Source organism: Pan paniscus, chromosome 14, assembly GCF_029289425.2.
Source record: "Pan paniscus chromosome 14, NHGRI_mPanPan1-v2.0_pri, whole genome shotgun sequence".
Lineage (NCBI taxonomy): Eukaryota > Metazoa > Chordata > Mammalia > Primates > Hominidae > Pan > Pan paniscus.
In genome coordinates, this window is record NC_073263.2 from 77154422 (window position 1) to 77173032 (window position 18611).

At 33.5% G+C, this 18611-nt stretch overlaps 1 protein-coding gene across 5 annotated transcripts in view; it reads left to right on the forward strand.

The window, feature by feature from the left end:
- The window catches only part of UCHL3 (ubiquitin C-terminal hydrolase L3), a 56087-nt gene that overhangs the window by 26541 nt on the left and 10935 nt on the right, over positions 1 to 18611 (forward strand). For 3 of the 5 annotated variants that reach the window (XM_055096843.2, XM_055096844.2, XM_055096842.2), the window contains exon 6: positions 13589 to 14062. In XM_055096843.2, coding sequence (XP_054952818.2) covers positions 13589 to 14047 — 459 coding nt within the window. In that variant the 3' untranslated portion in view covers positions 14048 to 14062. Of the gene's footprint in view, positions 1 to 13588; positions 14063 to 18530; positions 18607 to 18611 lie in introns of those variants that run through there. The other 2 variants (XM_055096845.2, XM_063595813.1) reach the window with 1 other exon arrangement.

Genomic DNA, 18611 nt, shown 5'->3' on the forward strand with positions numbered 1-18611 from the left:
CAAGTAGCTGGGACTACAGGCATGTGCCACCACACCCGGCTAATTTTTTTGTATTTTTAGTAGAGACGGGGTTTCACAGTGTTAGCCAGGATGGTCTCAATCTCCTGACCTCGTGCCTCAGCCTCCCAAGTAGCTGGGACTACAGGCGCGTGCCACCACACCCAGCTAATTTTTTGTATTTTTAGTAGAGACAGGGTTTCACAGTGTTAGCAAGGATGGTCTCGATCTCCTGACCTCGTGATCCACCCACCTCAGCCTCCCAAAGTGTTGAGATTACAGTCATGAGCCACCGCTCCTGGCCCTGAATTTTATTTCTTTAAAGTGGGTTCATGATTGAGTTTTGAAGCACTGTGTTACAAAAATTAATAATAGACATATAAAGCTAAGCTTTCAATTGACTAATGTGTTGGTTGTGTGTGTTATTGTAATGTGTAGCCCTAAACGAAATACGGTTGAATGTTCTACTAGAAAAATAGTTACTGATTTTAAAATTAATATAACCTGATATATGCATGCCCAGTTAAGAAATTTAAAAATGAATGTATACAGTTGGCCCGCTGTAATGGTGGGTTCCTTACTTGTGGATTCAACCAACCACTTAATGAAAATATTTGAGGCTGGGCATGGTAGCTCATGCCAGTAATGCCAGCACTTTGGGAGGCCAAGAAGGGAGGATTGCTTGAGGCCAGGAGTTTGAGACCAGCCTGGGCAACATAGTGAGACCCTGTATGTACAAAAAAATTAGCCAGATGTGGTGGCATGCACCTGTAGTTCCAGCTACTCTGTAGTTGGGAGGCTGAGATGGGAGGATGGCTTCAGCTCAGGAGGTCAAGACTGCAGCGAGCTGTGATCATGCTGCTGCACTCCAGCCTGGCTGACAGAGACCTTGTCTCAGACAAAAAAGAGAAAAAATATTTGGAAAAAAAAGATGGTTGTATCTGTACTGAATATATACAGACTTTTTTCTTGTCATTATTCTCTAAACAATATAGTATAACAACAATTTTTATAGCATTTACATTGTATTAGGTATTACAAGTAATCTAGAAATGATTTAAAGTATACAGGAGGAGGTACATAGGTTATATGCAAATACTACACTATTTTATATAAGGCTTGTGAGCATCTGTGGATTTTGGTGTCTTCAGGGGGGTCCTGAAACCAATAGTCCGTGGATATCGAGGGATGACTGTGTATTCACTCCAACTGAGACCTTTCAGAATAACTGTAGAATAGTAAGATTGGCAGGAAGTTCCAATTTCATATGGTTTGGGCTTCCACTAAAGTGTCTAGTAGATTAGAAGATCTCCTTATTTTAAGGCTTTTCTATTCACAAAAGATTCTAATAAGTGTTTTTAAAATTGTGAAGAAATATCAGTGATGTAATAGTGGAAACAGTCTGCAAGTCAAATGTGAAGGCAAGAAAGAAAAATCCAAAAGGGTATTTTATTTGCCTTCAGACCCTACTTTTACTTCATTGCCACTTAACTAAAAAGTAATTCCTAAAATTTGTGATTTGTCCATATTAATTGAGGAGCCAGCCCAGATATGGGTAGAGATCACCTTATGATTTATTGTTTAACTTTTTAAGTTTGTTGTACTGCCCAGAACCCCCCCATGTAAATTAATAGTAATAATGAAAAATAACAGCAGTATTGTTTTCTGTTTTTAAATAAACATACCAGTATGGAAAAAATAGCAAAAGACACTTTTTGCATCTATGTATATTTGCTACCATTCTTTTTTTAGTACATTTTAAGAACAGTTGAGATCAAGCAATTTTATTTGACTTTTTTCTTAACATATTACCGTGAACATTTTTTTGTTTCATCAAAATTTCCTCATTAAAAAAACCTTTGCTACTGTATACTATCATGTGAGTAAACCACAATTTATTTTTCATTTCCTTAACTTTTGATGTTTAGATTATTTTTAGTTTTTCAAGTTAAAAATATAACTTAATTGAATATCCCTGTTATCTAAGTATTCTTTTGGGTAGTTTCTTGTAGGTGGGATTACTGATTCAAAGGGATAAATATTTTTATGATTCTTGTTAAATAATGTGAAGTTGTCTTTCTTTCATTTGTTCAATCAGATAACCTGTTTGAGCACCTACTGTACTAGGCACTGTGCTTATAATTGTACATACAAAGATAAGTGAGACATAATTTTTGTCTTCAAAGATCTTTTACTTCAGTGGTGACTGCAGCTTTGAAAATCGCTTGCCAGTATTGAATTCCATTTCTAAATTTTTGCTTGTTTAATAGGGGGAAATAACATGTTTGATTGCTAATGATACTTAAAAGATCTTTAGTAAAAGTTTTTGAAGTTAATTTAAATCATAAAATATGTGATTAATTTACAATGAAATATTAATATGTAATCTATTTTGGTTAGTGTTGACCTATAAAAGAGGGATTATTTGACCACTGGGGTAAACAGTGCATAATTTCTGATTTCAAGTATGTCATCATAAATATATATACATAATTAAAGATACATGTGTGTGTTTGTGTGGGTGTGTATATTTTTAATTTAAGAAAATCCTCTGTTTAGAATCTACTTGGCTTTTTTGGCCCAGCCAGTACAGACTGTCAGTGGCAGTAAATAGTATAAAGTTTCATCTTCATTAGATGTATATGTATAGTTGCATGGCTTCATTTTACTCTGAAGTATAGTTTTTAGTTATTTTTATTATTTTGGGATTACAAAGAGATAACAGAAATCATTCCAATAAGCCAAAAATGATTTACACACAAATTGAGGTGCTCACATATTTATTTCCCTCCTTTTGGAATTTATTTCCTCTTCCTTCACTTTGAAAGAATCTGAGGATATTAGGAAGAAGCTTAGTTCTTAAATAATATAAAATTTAAGTTGCTGATTATCTTGTAAGAATCAGGCGGAAACAATACATGTATCATGCGGTTCAAGATGTAGAGTCCAGTTTTGTCAAAAGTCTGAAACTGCAACTTTCTGATCTTTGTTTTTCTTTACTTTTCATACCTCATTTTCTTTATTTCAACATGACTTAATCTTTTGGAGGCGATTTTATTTTATTTTATTTTTAAAACCAAAAATGCTCTGGGACTCCCTAGCTTGTCTCTGTCTCTCTTCTATCTTTTTTTGTTTCTTCTGAACATTGCTTGAATAGAGGCCTTCCCTTTCCCCTTTTCTCTCCCTCCGTCTGTCTTCCCTTCTTTTTTTCCTCTCCATTTCTCTCCTTTCCTCCCCCCTTCTTTCTTCTTTTCTGATCTCAGAATTTTAGAAATGGAGATATTAAATTATTACTTATTTTAAAGGAAAATTCTTAGACCGAACTTACCAGTTCACACTTCCAGATCTGACTAGATGAAACTCGTCTAAGAATGCTTTCAGCAATAAAAATAGAACTGATGTTGTGTTTGGTGATGGTGAAAGTTTTCTGTTAGTTTTGTTTTATATCACAACTTTCCAGAGTAGAGGGTAATGTTAGGATATAAGATTTTTTTGATTTGTAATAAAGGAGAACTTTATTTGGGGCTACTCTCAAACTGTAAAGAAAATAATTTCTGGGAATTAGTTTGAGAAGTTTAACAATGGTAAGCTTAGGTTTAATGTAACATTTAGATGTACAGGTATTATATTAATAGATATTTCTAACATGGAGAATTATAAACTGAAGGGAGAGAAAACATAATTGTTAAACCAGTCGGGGAAAAAAGTCTTTTTAGAATATCTTGATGTCTGTGGGCATCTTGATTTATTAGGTGAGCAAAATGAAGAAACTTACCATTATCCAGATTTTCCATGGAATATGTAGTGGTATTTTGTGTATTTTGATATCTATCCCATATTTAACTTGTGACTTCTTTGCCAACCGAACATGGATACTTTGTAGGAAACTTTGCATCTTTTGTATGGATCTGGCTTTAATTTCCTTTTTAAAATTTGAACCTTAAATTTACTGTAATCCAATGTATTACACTGAAATTTACTAAAAAATCTACAGAAATCCATTTAGAATTAATTTATAATTTTGATTTTAAACTCATAAAGTTATACATGTATGTGTTCTCATGCATGCGCACTCACATGTCCTTACACATATGTGTACACACATTTATAATCTAATTTTCAAAGCATTTGGCAGCTCTAGAGATGTTCCCAATTATTTTCTTTTCCATGTGCCATATTTTAGACTCAGCGGTCTTGTCTTCTCCCTCTTCCTCTCCTCAAAATTGTTCGAGGTGCTCACCAGCTTTCAAGTATTCTCACCTTCTTAATTCTTACTCCTTTTGAAAGTATGTCTGCCATATTATTATAATGATGGTTACCATTTTCTGAATTCATGTTATGGGGCAGGCTAACTAAGTGCTGTATCTACCCTAGTTTGATCCTCTCAACTCCGTAAGATAGCTGTTACCCCATTTTGCAGATTGGAAATCTAAGAAGCTGCTAATATATTCAAGGTTACACAGCTAGTAGGTACTCCTGTGCTCTTAAGGCAACAAAACGTGTAGGTAATTCAAATTGCTGAAAGCAAATAAAATGAGGTTTTTAAAATTTGAATTTCTGTTTTTGCCTTAAAAGCAAGGCTATTCACAGCTAGTAATTTAAGGCAAATATGTAATAAGTTACAAATAGTCATTCAGAGTTGTGCCGAATACTTTGTTCTTTTTTGCCGTTAACGTCTAAGTCAGTTCTTATTCAGTACACTAGATTTTTTTTTCCTATTAACCGGAAATCTTACCCATAAACCAGCCACAGTCTTTTGGTAATCATGTTAGGTATATTTTAGAAAACAGTAATTATTTTAACTATCTACCCACTAATGATCCCTTCATGTTCAAGAAATTACATGGTTATAAGGATATTTTTCATAATAATAGTATGTCCATTTAAATGAGAAAATGCTTTGGCTGTAAACCAAAACCCACTTACTTTATTTTAGAATTTTAACATAATTTAGATTTAAGCACTTGGAGTACCCACCAAACTAAACACTTGATTTCTTTTTTTTTTTTTTTTCCTTGAGACAGGGTCCCATTCTGTTGCTCAGGCGGCAGTGCAGTGGGTCGATCTTGGCTCCCTGCAGCCTCGATCTCCTGGGCTCAAACCATCCTTCCACCTCAGCCTCCCAAGTAGCTGAGACCACGGGCATGTAACATCACACCTGGCTAATTTTTTTTTTTTTTTTTTTTTTTAGTAGGGATGGGGTCTCCCTATGTTACCCAGGCTGGTCTTGAACTCCTGGGCTCAAGTGATCTTTCTGCCCTGGCCTCCCAAAGTATTGGGATTACAGGTGTGAGCCACTAACAAAACACTTGACTTCTTCTTAGGCAGACCCTCTGCTTTGTTTGATTTTTTTTTTTTTTTAAGTCTGGATCATTTCTTTTTAGCCTTTACAGCATTTCAAATACGTTGGTTATTTTATTTAAAAGTTTAAAGAGTAATTTATTCATTTTTTGCTGTATAAAAAAGTGCATGCACACTAACTGTGAAGGAAAAGTAATTTGGCCTTTGAGGACGTAGGTGGTGATTGTTGTTGTTTTTTGAACTGGTTTTAAGTTTGACAACCAGAAGGTAGATTTGGATTATATTCAGGAATTCAGATAGAAATAGTAATAGATGTGCCCTTATGAATCAGTCAAATTAGTTGACAGTTGATGGGCGAGTGACCTTGCAATGGAAAACACTGAAATTGGAGCTGGGAGTCATGAGTCTGCCTCTGGCTTTCACACTCACTAGTTATGTGGCTTTGGGCAAGTCAAGTAGGTCCTTGTGCTTCTGAAAAAACCAAAACTGTCATGCTTATGGTCTGTATTCTCATAGCTCACTTTCTCTGTGTGTGTAAGTGAATGTGTGTGTGTGTGTGTGTTTAAACTCAGAGGGTTTAAATCAGAATTAATGCTTAAAAATCTCATGCAACAATTACTTATTAAATATCTTAGCATTCTTCCTGAAGAGTAAAACATTTAATCTGCATTTTAAAATTCCTCAGGTTTCTGAAAAGCCTAGTCTAGGTTTTTTTGAACTATAATGAAGAGATGAGTTTATATTTCATGTAAAGTGGTGTATCTACAGTCACATTATACTGTTGCAGTGCCCACATAGTCAGCAGTGAGGGCACAGGTTCACTGTTAATGTCCTGGCAAACATTGGTGTCGTTAATAGTTTTGATGAAATAAATAATTGTTAGTGATTTTGGACTCTTCACCAGAATGAAAAAACTGAGGAAGTGAGTTCTTTATTCAGACTATCTAAAAAGTGAACTCTCTTTAAGACTTTTATGAAAGATTCAAAAATAAACTGTAGACATTTAATCTTTTCCAATTAGTATGGAAGACAATGTGAAAAATTAGCCATCTAGCTCAAGATTCAGCTCACAGTTTAAATTTTCATATTTGAAAGCAGAGCTAAAAATTAGGTTGCTTTAACAATTGCATTAACAGGTAATATTATAAGGATTTAAAAGTTGGTGTATGTATCTTTAATCTTTGTAATTCTAAGAGGAAAGCCTGTGAATTTTACGTTTCCATAATAGCACACTTTATTTCAAAGTCCTTCCATCTCTTGAAATGTTATTGCTTGAAAGTCTTTTTCTGAATTAGATCAACTCTTTGAAATTGAAAATATATATGATGTACACTGTTATGTCTATATTATGAATTATCTCTGGAAATTATACAGTTGGAGATATTTGTATAGTGCGTTCATTTAGCATGAGGAGGTAAAAATAAGTCTGACTAGAGTAAAAATTTAGAATTATTGATTCTAATGTTTTAACATTTTGACATACTTGTTAGAAACAATCTTTAGTATGCTATCATAGGAGCAGTAAGGTAGTAGACAAAAGCTTTGCCTGCCCCCAGGCCTTACAAAGTAGTTTAAAAATAAACAATTACAATATATTGATATGCTATCCTATTTTGAATGTTGTAAAACATTAGTCACATACAAACACACACACCCACAAGCTTTGACATATGGGACTCATTTAACAGAGTGTACTTTTAGACTCATTATCCTTTTCTTATTCCTTCCTCTGTTATATAAGTTTTTATTAGAAAACATGATTCTCAAAAAGAAGGCTAAAATTACTAGTGTGATAACATTTGGGGAAAATTATTCTTTGTCTTTAAAATAGAAATAATTATAATATGTACCTTATAGGATTATTGTGAAGATCTGTAGCATCTATAGTTTAGAACATCTGGTAAAAGATAGTAAGCACTTGATATTAGCTATTATGGTTGTTGTTTTATAACATCATTTTGGATACCAATATTATTACTGTTGACTGATGCATATATAGATACTTGTGTGCACATTTTCACTAAAGCGTAATTGTAGAAAACCAGAAACAAACTAAAGGTGCAGTATTACATTTATGGTATGTCTATTTAAGGAATAATATGTTGCCATGAAAAATGATGTAGAGATATACTTACTGAGATGAATAGAAGCCCAAAATTTATGGGTAATGAAACAAAATAGCTAAAAATTTTAACAAATTGCTTAAGGTCAAAAGTAGGCTACCATAAGACTATAAAATCCCTGTAAACAGCCCTGAAGGGAGAGCTCATATCCACTCTCTGCAGACCTCAATGGGTGCTCATGAGATTAAGTGGGGACAAGATGGGAGAGAATCTTTAAGTGCAGGCCTAGGGGAGGAGAGCAGTTGCTGCTGTGGGAAAGGCATGAAGCCTGGATTCTTCTCTCCTGTAGAACAAAGCCTAAAGACCTTGAGACAGAAAACCTTTCCTGGGGAAGGGAAGAGATAAAACCACCCCTTTTGTGGGAGGGGCAGGTTCTTCTACCACTGGAGGAAAAGACCCCTGAGAAAGTCTTGTCCTTGATATCCAGGGACAGAGGCTGATCTACAACAACAAAGAATGCCTCCACAAGCCCACCATTAGACTAGCAAGCACCAAGAAACAGGTCTCAAATGTGTGGGGATGGGTCAATAATATGGAGAGAGACCTTCTCTGAGGCATAGCCTCTGAGCAAAAGCCTAAAGCTGAGAGTGGAACAAGAGCATTGAAAAAGAAAACATCCTACAACCCAACTTCCACTCTAAGCACAAGGTTATGCCAGATAAATTTTAAACCAATGGTATTCTCAAGGTAATCATAGCAACAATAAAACCCAAACAGTAAACTCTTGACTAGGTTGGCTTATCCCCATACACTAAGTTGTAGCAGAAGATGAGACACGCCCATTTTTAGGCATACATATTATTTATCACAGTCTCTATACTCCTAGAGAAGGTGTCTGGCTTTTAACCAAAAGCATTCAGCAGAGCTAGACTCATATATTATCTAGATGTCAAACTATCAGACAGGGAATTTAAAATAATTAAATGCTCAAGTGGAAAAGATGGAAAACATGTTCTATCACATGGGTAATATCAGCAGAATTGGAAACTATTAACATAAGAAAGAATCAAATGGAAATGCCAGTAATGAAAAATACAGTACTAGAGATGAAGAATGCCATTAACAGATTCACCAGTAGACTCAACAAAGCTGAGAAAAGAATCGGTGAATGTGAAGATAAATCACTGGAAATTACCCAAACTTACTCACAAAGGGGAAAAAAATGGTGGAAAAGAGGGGGAAAAACCACACAAAACAAACAGTGCACCCAACAGCTGTGGGACAATTTCAAGTGATGTAATATGTGAAAATGGAATCCCAGAAGGAGAAGAGAGATGGAAAGATATGATGGGGGTGGGAGTGGGTGAGGGGTGGGGTCTTGAGACAAAAAGTATTTGAAGGGTAATGGCCAACTATTTTCCAAAAATAATTACAGACATCAAACCACAGCTTCAGGAATCTCAGAGACACTAGGTAGGATGAATACCCTTATCCTCCAAAAAACAAACACACATATATACCTACTGAGATACATTAAAATTCAAAGATAAATGGAAAATGTTGCTGAAGAACAAAGATAAATGGAAAATGTTCAAGGCAGCCACATGAAAAAGACAGAGTAGATACTAAGAATTCATAAGAATTACAGCAGACTCCTTACTAGAGGTTATGCAAGCCAGAACACATAGAATGATATTTTTAGAAAGCTGAGTTCAGTGGAACAAAATATCTTTTAAAAATAAAAACTTTGAGACAGACAAAAACTGAGAGAGCTCATACCAGCTTACTTACACTACAAGAAATGTAAAGGAATTTCATTATGCTGAAACAGTACAATGCCAGACAGAAACTTGGAGCTATACAAAGATTTAGGAAGCATTGAAAATGGAACAAATGAAGGTAAATATAAAATAAATTTTTTTCTTGTTTTACATTTCAGTAAAAGATGATTAGGATTACTAAATCAAAGATAGCAACTATGTACTATAAATTTATAGCACATATAAAAATAAAATAAGACAATAGCACAAAGGGAGGGAGGGAGAAATTGGGATAATACTGTTGTGAGGTTCTTATACTACATATGTAGTGGTGTAATACTGTTTGAAGGTACTCCGTAACTAAAGATATATCTTGTAAATCCTCGGGCAATTACTGAAAAGCTTAAAAAGTATAAACAAGAAGCCCACAGTACAGATAAAATAGAATAATAAAAATAATGCAAAAAGCAGAAAAGTAACAGAGCAGATGGAAAAAATAAAGAACTGACAATGTAGATTTAAATCCAGCCATATAAAACATCACATGAAGTTAATGAAATGTCAGTATAAAGACTCAAATGTCTATAAACCCTCAAATTGAAAGATCAGTTTAGTAAAAAAGCAAGACACAATTATATGCTGTTTACAAGAAAGTCATTTTAAAAAACGTAAGAAGATAACAATCAAAAGGATGGGAAAAGATGAACTATACAAACACTAATCAAAAGAAAGCTGGAGTAGTTATATTGACATGAAGTTAAGTAGACTTCAGAACAAGGAATATTCCCAGTGATGAAGAAGGACATTACATAAGGATAAAGAGGTTATCTCACCAAGAAGACATAGCATACACGTAACAGAAAGTATGTGTATGCAGCTAACAATTAGAGCCTCTAAATGTATGAGGCAAACACTGTTAGAACTGAAAAGAGAAATAGACAAATTCACAATTATAGTTGGAGATGTCAACACTCAGAATCAATAAAACAAATAGATACAGAACATTACTAAAAAATTGAAGATTTGAACAACATTGTCAAACAACTTGACCCTTTTGATATTTGTGGAACACTTCAGAAATTTGGAATATAACAGTTGAATATACAGTCTTCTCAAGTGCACATGGGATAGTTACCAGGATAGACCATATTCTGGATTAAAAAATCAACCTTAAATTTTTTAAAAAAATTTAATTTATACAAAGAATGTTTTCTATTCATAGTGGAGTTAAACTACAAATCAACAATAGAAAAATATCTGGAAAATCCCCCAAATATTTAGATATTAAATAGTACACTTCTAAATAATTCATGGATCAAAGAGGAATCACAAGAGAAATTAGAAAACATTTTGAATTGATTGAAAAGAAATATACCAAAATTGACAGGATACAGCTAATGCAGGGGTTGGAGAGAAATCTATAGCATTAAATGCTTATAGTAGAAAAAAACAAACAAACAGAGGTTAGAGGGAAACTATAGTATTACATGCTTATAGTAGAAAAGGGAAATGGCTTCAAGTCAGAGATCTAAGTTTTTACCTTAAGGTAGCAAAAAAAAAAAAAAAAAGAGCAAATTAAATCCAAAATGCATAAAAGGTAGAAATAACAAAGGTAAAAGCAGAAGTCAATGAAATTCATTACTGTAGTAGAGGTCCTAGCCAATATAGTAGGGCAAGTAAAGGAAATAAAGGGAATATTGTTTAAAAAGGAAGAAGTAAAGCAGTCTCTAATCACAGAGAGCATGACTTTTTAAATAGAAAATGATTTATTAAAAAATGGAGAAGGGCTTGATGTTTAAAATATAAAAGATAAAGACTGTTAGAAATGTTCCAGGTTAAAAGATACTAAGGAGACATGATGAATAAATTTAATATCTGTGCTTAGATTAGATCCTGGGGGAAATGCTATAAATTACACAACTAGATAACTGGCAAAATTAAAATATGGGAGATTAGGAGAAAGTATTATATCAATATAAAATTTTGAGGGTGATAACTGCACTGATATTAATGTAAGTTAATTCCCTTAGTCCTAGGAAATACTGAAGAATTTAGGATTAAAGGGCCATGATATATGTAACTTATCTTCAAATGATTCAGGAAAAAAAGTTATGTAGAAAAAGGAAAAGAGTGTAAGTGCAGATGATAAAGCAAATGGAGGTAAAATGTCATAGTCAAATCTGGGTGTTTCCTGTATTATGCTTGTTTTTGTAACTCTGTAAATTTGAAATTATTTTTTTAAAAAAAAGTTTTCAAAAAGGTTCTTCAAAAATGACAAAAGAAGAGGGCCATCATACCTGAAGTTGGAAATCACATTTCTCACAGGTGTGTTTGGAGTAAGCAACCTTAAGGGATGAGGTAATGTCTTTGCCTCTGGAACAAAGAGCCTGTTTGCTTACTGCTTGCTGTAAACCAGTGGTTTCCCCCAGCTCAGTGTTCCTCTCTTGTAACACAGCCTATTCTTTTGCAACCATCCACCCTAGCTCTGTCTGTTGCTCTCATGTGAATTGGCACGAACGTATTGATGATCATGCTCCTTGCTGTGCTATAAGTAATAATTTTTTTTTCTCTGACCCAGGCGTCTCATGCCTTTTGCCAATACCCATGAAAAAGTAAGAGGCTAACTTATTAAATTGAAAGAATAAACTCAAATTTCAGATCTGACAGATTACTCTTCTAAACATGTCTTCCTTATTTCTATTTCTGTTCTTTTCTCACACTGAATTCTTTGCCAAGAATATTTTCCCATTTCACCCATCCCAACTTTATATATTCTTTCAGTATACAATGCTGGTTTAGTAATATTTCCCTCTCTAGATTCTTAGAAATTTTTTCTCCACTATTTATTAGTCACCTCTCCTTCTATCTTTTCCTTTACATCATTTCTTTCCCCCTTTTATTCATTGCCTCTTTATTCTTCCCCTATTCTTTCCTTCTCTCTTTCCTGTTATTTGAACATAACCAGATTGAATGTGACAAATTTCTTATTAAACTGTATCTGTGAGAGAAGACATTATCATATACACTTTTGTTCCCATATAGAATCAAGTATAGGATTCATTTATGTATTTTTGATTGACTGATTCTTATTATGAGCCGCTAAAATGTTCGAACATATTTTTTAACCCCGCATCAAAATGATAGCTTTTTTTAAAGGTTAGTATATTGTATATTTAGATTGAAGGTACTAAGTAGGATTAGAGAATTTTCACAGTTGACAAGAGTTTTAAAAATCATTCGGAAAGTAAAACTCATTTTCCTTAAGAGAAATCTACTATGGTTGTTACGGTTAGCAAAATCTATTATCACCAAGCAAGGATTTATATTACCATTCTTTTTATTTCTTCTCACTATGATTGTAGTGATTGTAATTTTGTCATACTCCCTCAAATTTTTTATTTTATATACTGGTGTTATTAATCCAATGTGACAATTATGAAGTCATTTGGATTACTACTATTATGTTATCATACCCTTGTATACTTTGTAGAAAACTCTTGGCTAGATTTGCCTTTTGTGGTACAATAGTGTTTGAAAAGGTGTTCCCAAAATACCTAACCTTATCAGAATTATTTCTCTCCTTAACAGTATGTGTCCCATGTTAGCATTAACATATTTTTCTTGGTCATTTTGGGTCTACACCACAGTGATTAAGATCATTGGACTCTAGAACTTGATTTCCTGGGTCTGAATCCCGGTTCTGTTACCTACTGGCAATGTGACCTTGGTTATGTTACTTAACCCATTTGTGCTCTGATTCCTCATTTGCATAACAGGAATAGTTGTGCCTGTGGGTTACTGGAAGGTTAAATGAACCTATATATGTCAAGTCCTTAAAAAGCACCTGGCATAAAAAAAGATGCGTATTATATTTAATGATATTGTTTCCTAAAAGATAGCTAAGAGGCCATGATATTTTCCATGTAACCTGTCAGCCTAAGTAGGAGGATAGTTTATTCAGATCGTCAGCTTTGGAGGAATTAATTTCACTCTTGTTTATATTTTAAAGTTGGCTTTTTTTTTCTTCTTGGAGCTTATTCCTTTTAAGGAATTCTTTTTTACCAATGCCTATCACCACACAGTTTTCTTCTACCCGTTATTCTTTGTGCATTTTATATGCGTTACATGGTTTTTGTGTGTGTGTTACTTTTTAAAAACATTTTGATGTAATAATTTTAGTGGCTTTTACGTATTAATTTCCATGAGTCTGTGCTATGCAAATGAGGATATGTGAATATTATCAATGTACACATATAGAACTATGGCATATAACCTGATACTTGGTTATATATTTCCACTTTACCTGCTTTTAACCAATATTCATACATGATCCTTTGCTAGATAGATTATGGTTATTAAAAATAGTAGACCATATGAATTACAAGCATGACCATACGTTGCTTTTAAGAATAAATGATCACCCAGTAACGTGGTCTAAGTAAAATATTCTCTTTTTTAATTATGTAGTCCTCCTCGCCATCCTCATCACAGCCTCATTCTAGCCACTGCAGAACGAAGGCCTCATCATTGTGTCACCATGCATCCCTGCCCTGGGTCAAACGTAACCATGTAGGCCCTGCAAAGGCTACCAGTCCATCTCTCCGTCTTCGTCGCTGGCGACCCTTCTTACGTCTACCATCTTTGGGTCTCCATTCTGTTGTAAGTTTAGTCAATCTTCTGTCTCTTCTTCCAGTGACAAGGGCTGTCTTTTTTTTTTTTTTTTTCTTAACTTCGGTCTTCAGAGTGCTTTTCTCTTGGTTCACTCAACCATTAGCTTTTTCTCCCCCAATAAGATTGCAAGCATATCTCTATGCTTTGCATTCTAGCTTGACTTTTGCCAGTGCCTCAGAACATCCATCTTTCCACTCCATATCCTGCCAACATAACGGCACCTGCCTTTTGATGAGCACTGATCCACATTCATGATAATGTTTAAGTCTGGTTAATTGTTAAAGTGAATATGTGTTCTGTTACCCTTCAGCTTTCTGAATTCATTGAGTTGACTCAGGTCAACAAATGCTGTGTACCTTCTGAGTTCTTTGCCATCTATTACTTTATTATTATTTTTTTTTATGTTTCTGAGCATGACTTTAGTCTCTTGCCATGCTCTGGGGTTACTTTACTTACTCTATTCTCAATCTAAATCCTTCGTGGTGTGGGGTGTTTCATCTAAGCTATTATTTTATTCCCTGAGGTGGCTCAGGTACTTGGTTTAATCTTGATCTGATCTTTCCTGCCTATTCAGTTTCTAAAGATCTTTTCCAAGTAGGAAATGAAGATTTTCTCCTTGTGTATTGATGTAGGCTTCCCACAAATTTATGATTTCTCTTTTATAGGCTAATGATATCTGCAAACTATTAAAAATACATTTTTCTTATAATCTTGCTAATTATCTTAAATGTTGAGACTGATGATGCAATTCTAGTAATTATCATAATTGAGATACACTACAGAATTAAGCAACTACAGCTCTTGTCTTTCTGATGTTTTGGACTATTAAAGGCAATGACTGTGGTTTGGCAGAGCCTCCCTAGAAATGGAGTATCTTAAAGCTTTGGTGTGTGCCATACATTTATAAGAAATTTGACATTTCTATAAATCATGATGGCTTTTGAAGCCAGAGGAGGAAGTCTGATTACACGTACATTTAATGCTTAAGAACAATTAAAAGTCAATGGCAAGCATTCTTTCCTTCCCCTTATTTACCCTTCTAGTGTTATACTCAAACTGTGAAGTGGTATCTTTCCTTAAATATTTGCTTCCACCAAATATCAGTATGGTCATCAAATACTTTTCCATTTCTGCTGAGTATCAACAAACTCACATCTCTTTCTATTTCATTATCCTCATTGGGTCACGACATTCTTCATTTTTATTCGTTCATCCATTTGATATTTGTTGCTTCTCTACTGTGCCATATGCCATTTGACACAGTGAGAGATACAAGGTGAACTAAATGACCAGGGTAGAATCCTAAAGGTGTAAATTCTGACATGAGCACAATTGATCCAATTCTAATGTGAATTATTTCTTTTCTACTTAAATAAATGAACATACAAAATTTGGCATTTCCTGTTTTATATGCTTTTATATAATGTTGACCTTGGCTCCATATTAGTTCCATTGCCTTATAGCTTTAAATGTTTTTGTAGCTTAGTAGTAAAGAACATGGATTCTAGAAGCACACTGCTTGGGTTTGAATCCAGATTCTACCACTTACTAGCTATATGACCTACAGCGTGTTACTTAATGCTTCTGTGCCTCAGTTTTCTCAAGAGTAAGATGGGTATAATTATATTACGTACCTTATTGGGTTTATACAGGTTGAGTATCTCTTATCCAAAATGCTTGGGATGAGAAGTGTTTTGGATTTTGGTTGGATTATTTATATTAGACTTACCTGGTTGAGTATCTCAAGCCAGAACATTTAAAATCCACAATGCTGCAGTTAGCATTTCCTTTGAACATCCTGTTGGTGCTCAAAAAGTTTGAGGTTTTGGAGCATTTGAGATTTCAGATTTTTGGATTTGGGATGCTCAACCAGTATGATGATTAATTATTTGATACATATAAAACATTTAGAACAGTGCCTGGTGGTATATATTAAGTGCTATACAATTATACATTAAATTTAGTGTATATTTTAATGTGACATTTATATTTAGTATTTAATTTATATCTAATTGATTTGTTATCACTTTTTAATTCTTTGAGTTAACTAAGAAGTGTTGCATTCTAAATTAGGGATATATATATCAAAACTAATTGATTGGAAGTCAATGGTACTATTTATACTAAAAGAGTAGGATCCTTATCAGTAGATAGAGACATACAAGAATAGTCATACTACATCTATGAAGTGTCAATATCAGGCAGCAGCTTCAAAGCCAAAATGGTGGTTGGATGTAAAGTGGAATTTTAATTTTTCCTTCATATATATATATATATATATATGAAGGAAAAAAAGATCCCATCTATAGCCTTTTTTTTTTTTTTTTTTTTTGCCCTTTGCGTAGTTATTTCTTGGTCATTTTTTGAAACAAGACTTGCTGAAATTTGCTTTTTATTTATTTTTCTTGTTTTTAGTGGAATAACTTTTAAGCAATTAAATAATTACAGATTTTTAGACTCTGAGACTAATTGAAGCTGACTGAAGGAAAAGGCTTATCACAGGTTCTGAGGTTTTGTGGAAGGCTTAGAAGTTTTGAGCTTTGCTTATCTTTTATAATAGTTTGAAGGCTTTTCATACCCTTTTTAGAATTTTGTATTTTTAGTATGCACTTTTAGATTAAAGGTGCAATGATGCACAATTTTGAGTCACTACATTTGGTAATTGCTTACATTTGCGATAATGTAGTATTGTTATTGGAGTAATACATAAGGTTTATATAACACTTAACAGTTTACAAAGTACTTTCATGCAGCTCATTTAAACCTCGAGGTGGATAAGAAACCCAAGGCTTACAGGGATTGGGTCCATATTCAGTTCTCTGACTCCAGTTGTACTACTTTTACCTCTAGCATGGTTGTATTTACTGGCACAATATAAAAAATAGAAGCTATAAGATGTGTAATTCTTAAGAAGAGATGGTGTTAAGGTAACTAATAATTTATGAAAGCATAAAGTTTAAAAGATTTAGAGTATTTCATATCCTGTTGGAAAATTGTCTTAAAATGAGTAAAAGCAAGACTCTTTCCTAGGTGAATGAGTAATTCATTATAGCCTTTTTTATTATAGAATTAAAGTTACAGTTTATATAATTGCCTAGGTTTAGCCTTAAAAAATTGGATTCTCTTCTGATTATTGATAAATGGAGATATTAGACTGAGTGGCCAGTAATATTTTTTGATTCTCTGACCAGAGAATCAAAACTCTGGTCATTATCACTGTCTTCACATATTTAAAGAAATATGTTCAGGAGGGATTAGACTTTTTTCTAAGATGATGGAAAATACAAGGAGACATATTTAGCCTCAGTATGAGGGAAAATTCTAACAAAACTGTCTAACAATGGAATGGACTGCCTCAAAACCTAGCGGAGGAGCCTCTGGCATTAGAGGGGCTACCACAGGATGGAGAAGTGCAGTACTGGAGCAACAATAAAACTAGATAACTCTGATTGCTAACACCTGTGGAATTCTGTAGTTCTAGAGTGAAGCTAGAAGAGCTGGCTTGCCACATCAGTTTATGTTGAATTTCTTCCGTTCATAATTTGAGGGAAATAACCTCTGAAGAATAATTTGAGATTAGGTGAAACACTATATATAAATGTTTTAGAAACATTCTGTATATCCAAGATAGTAATGTTTATTCTGTACCTTTCAATATCTGCATCAGAAAACTTCATATTACAACTACTTGAAAATATATAGTTACTTGAGGATGAAAAGAATATAATTTTTTATTTAAGATACTATCTGTTACTGAAAGGATATTAAGTAATCTGAGATATAATTTGATTTATGCCATTTGAAAACTTTTCCTTTAAAATTTGTGCTCTATTTGCATTTTTAACAGTGATTGTATTTCATTTCAAACCATTTAGGTTTGATGTATAGCTAACTCATATTAATATTAGCTGTATAGTTACTACATATCATAGGAAGTGCCAGTTAATCAATGTATCGACTTTGCATATGTTATTTGAATGCCTTAGAAATGTAGATATTGCTCATGCAAATTGATTGGTAAGCTAAAGAAATGTAGATCTAGTCTTAATTTCAAATTGTTTGTTAAGCATCAAAGCAGAGAAAAATCATAGGCTACTGTGAATTGTACTTTAATTTGTTCTTATCTTTTTTCCCTTCCTTTTAATTGCCTAGGCTATTTTCCTGCATTATTCATTTTTAAACTTTTAAAATCCAGAGTGGGTTAAAATGCTTATTTTACTCAAAGACTGTTTACACTGCACTGTTAAAACATCAGATTATCAAGTTCAGGTCTTTAAGGGAACATCTCTTTTGACATCTTAAAATTTAACTCGAAAAGAGTTTCTTTAAGCTGTTAGGTGTAAAAATATTTTAACTTTCTTATTTCAAATTTTAAAAACTCATACATATCAGTTCATGTATTCATTTCATTCAGTAAGTATGCAATGTGCATATACTGTATACCAGGCATTGTGCTAAGTGCTGAGGCTTCTAAGGTGAACACAATTTTTGGTCTTTAGATAGTTGAGATTAAGAAAGTTGTGCTTTTAGTCACTGTTTTCTTTGCCGATAACTGAGCACATTGTCACAAACACAGGCATGGTCACTCTTTGTCCATTATACCAAACATTAAGCCTTGAATTATATTGGATAAATGTTCTCTTATATAATTTGATGTTATTTGTATGTGTTTATGTATACATGACTGATTTGTTTGACTACGAATGTATATAATACCTATTTTTCCCTCCTATTCCAGGCACCAAGTATAGATGAGAAAGTAGATCTTCATTTTATTGCATTAGTTCATGTAGATGGGCATCTCTATGAATTAGGTAAG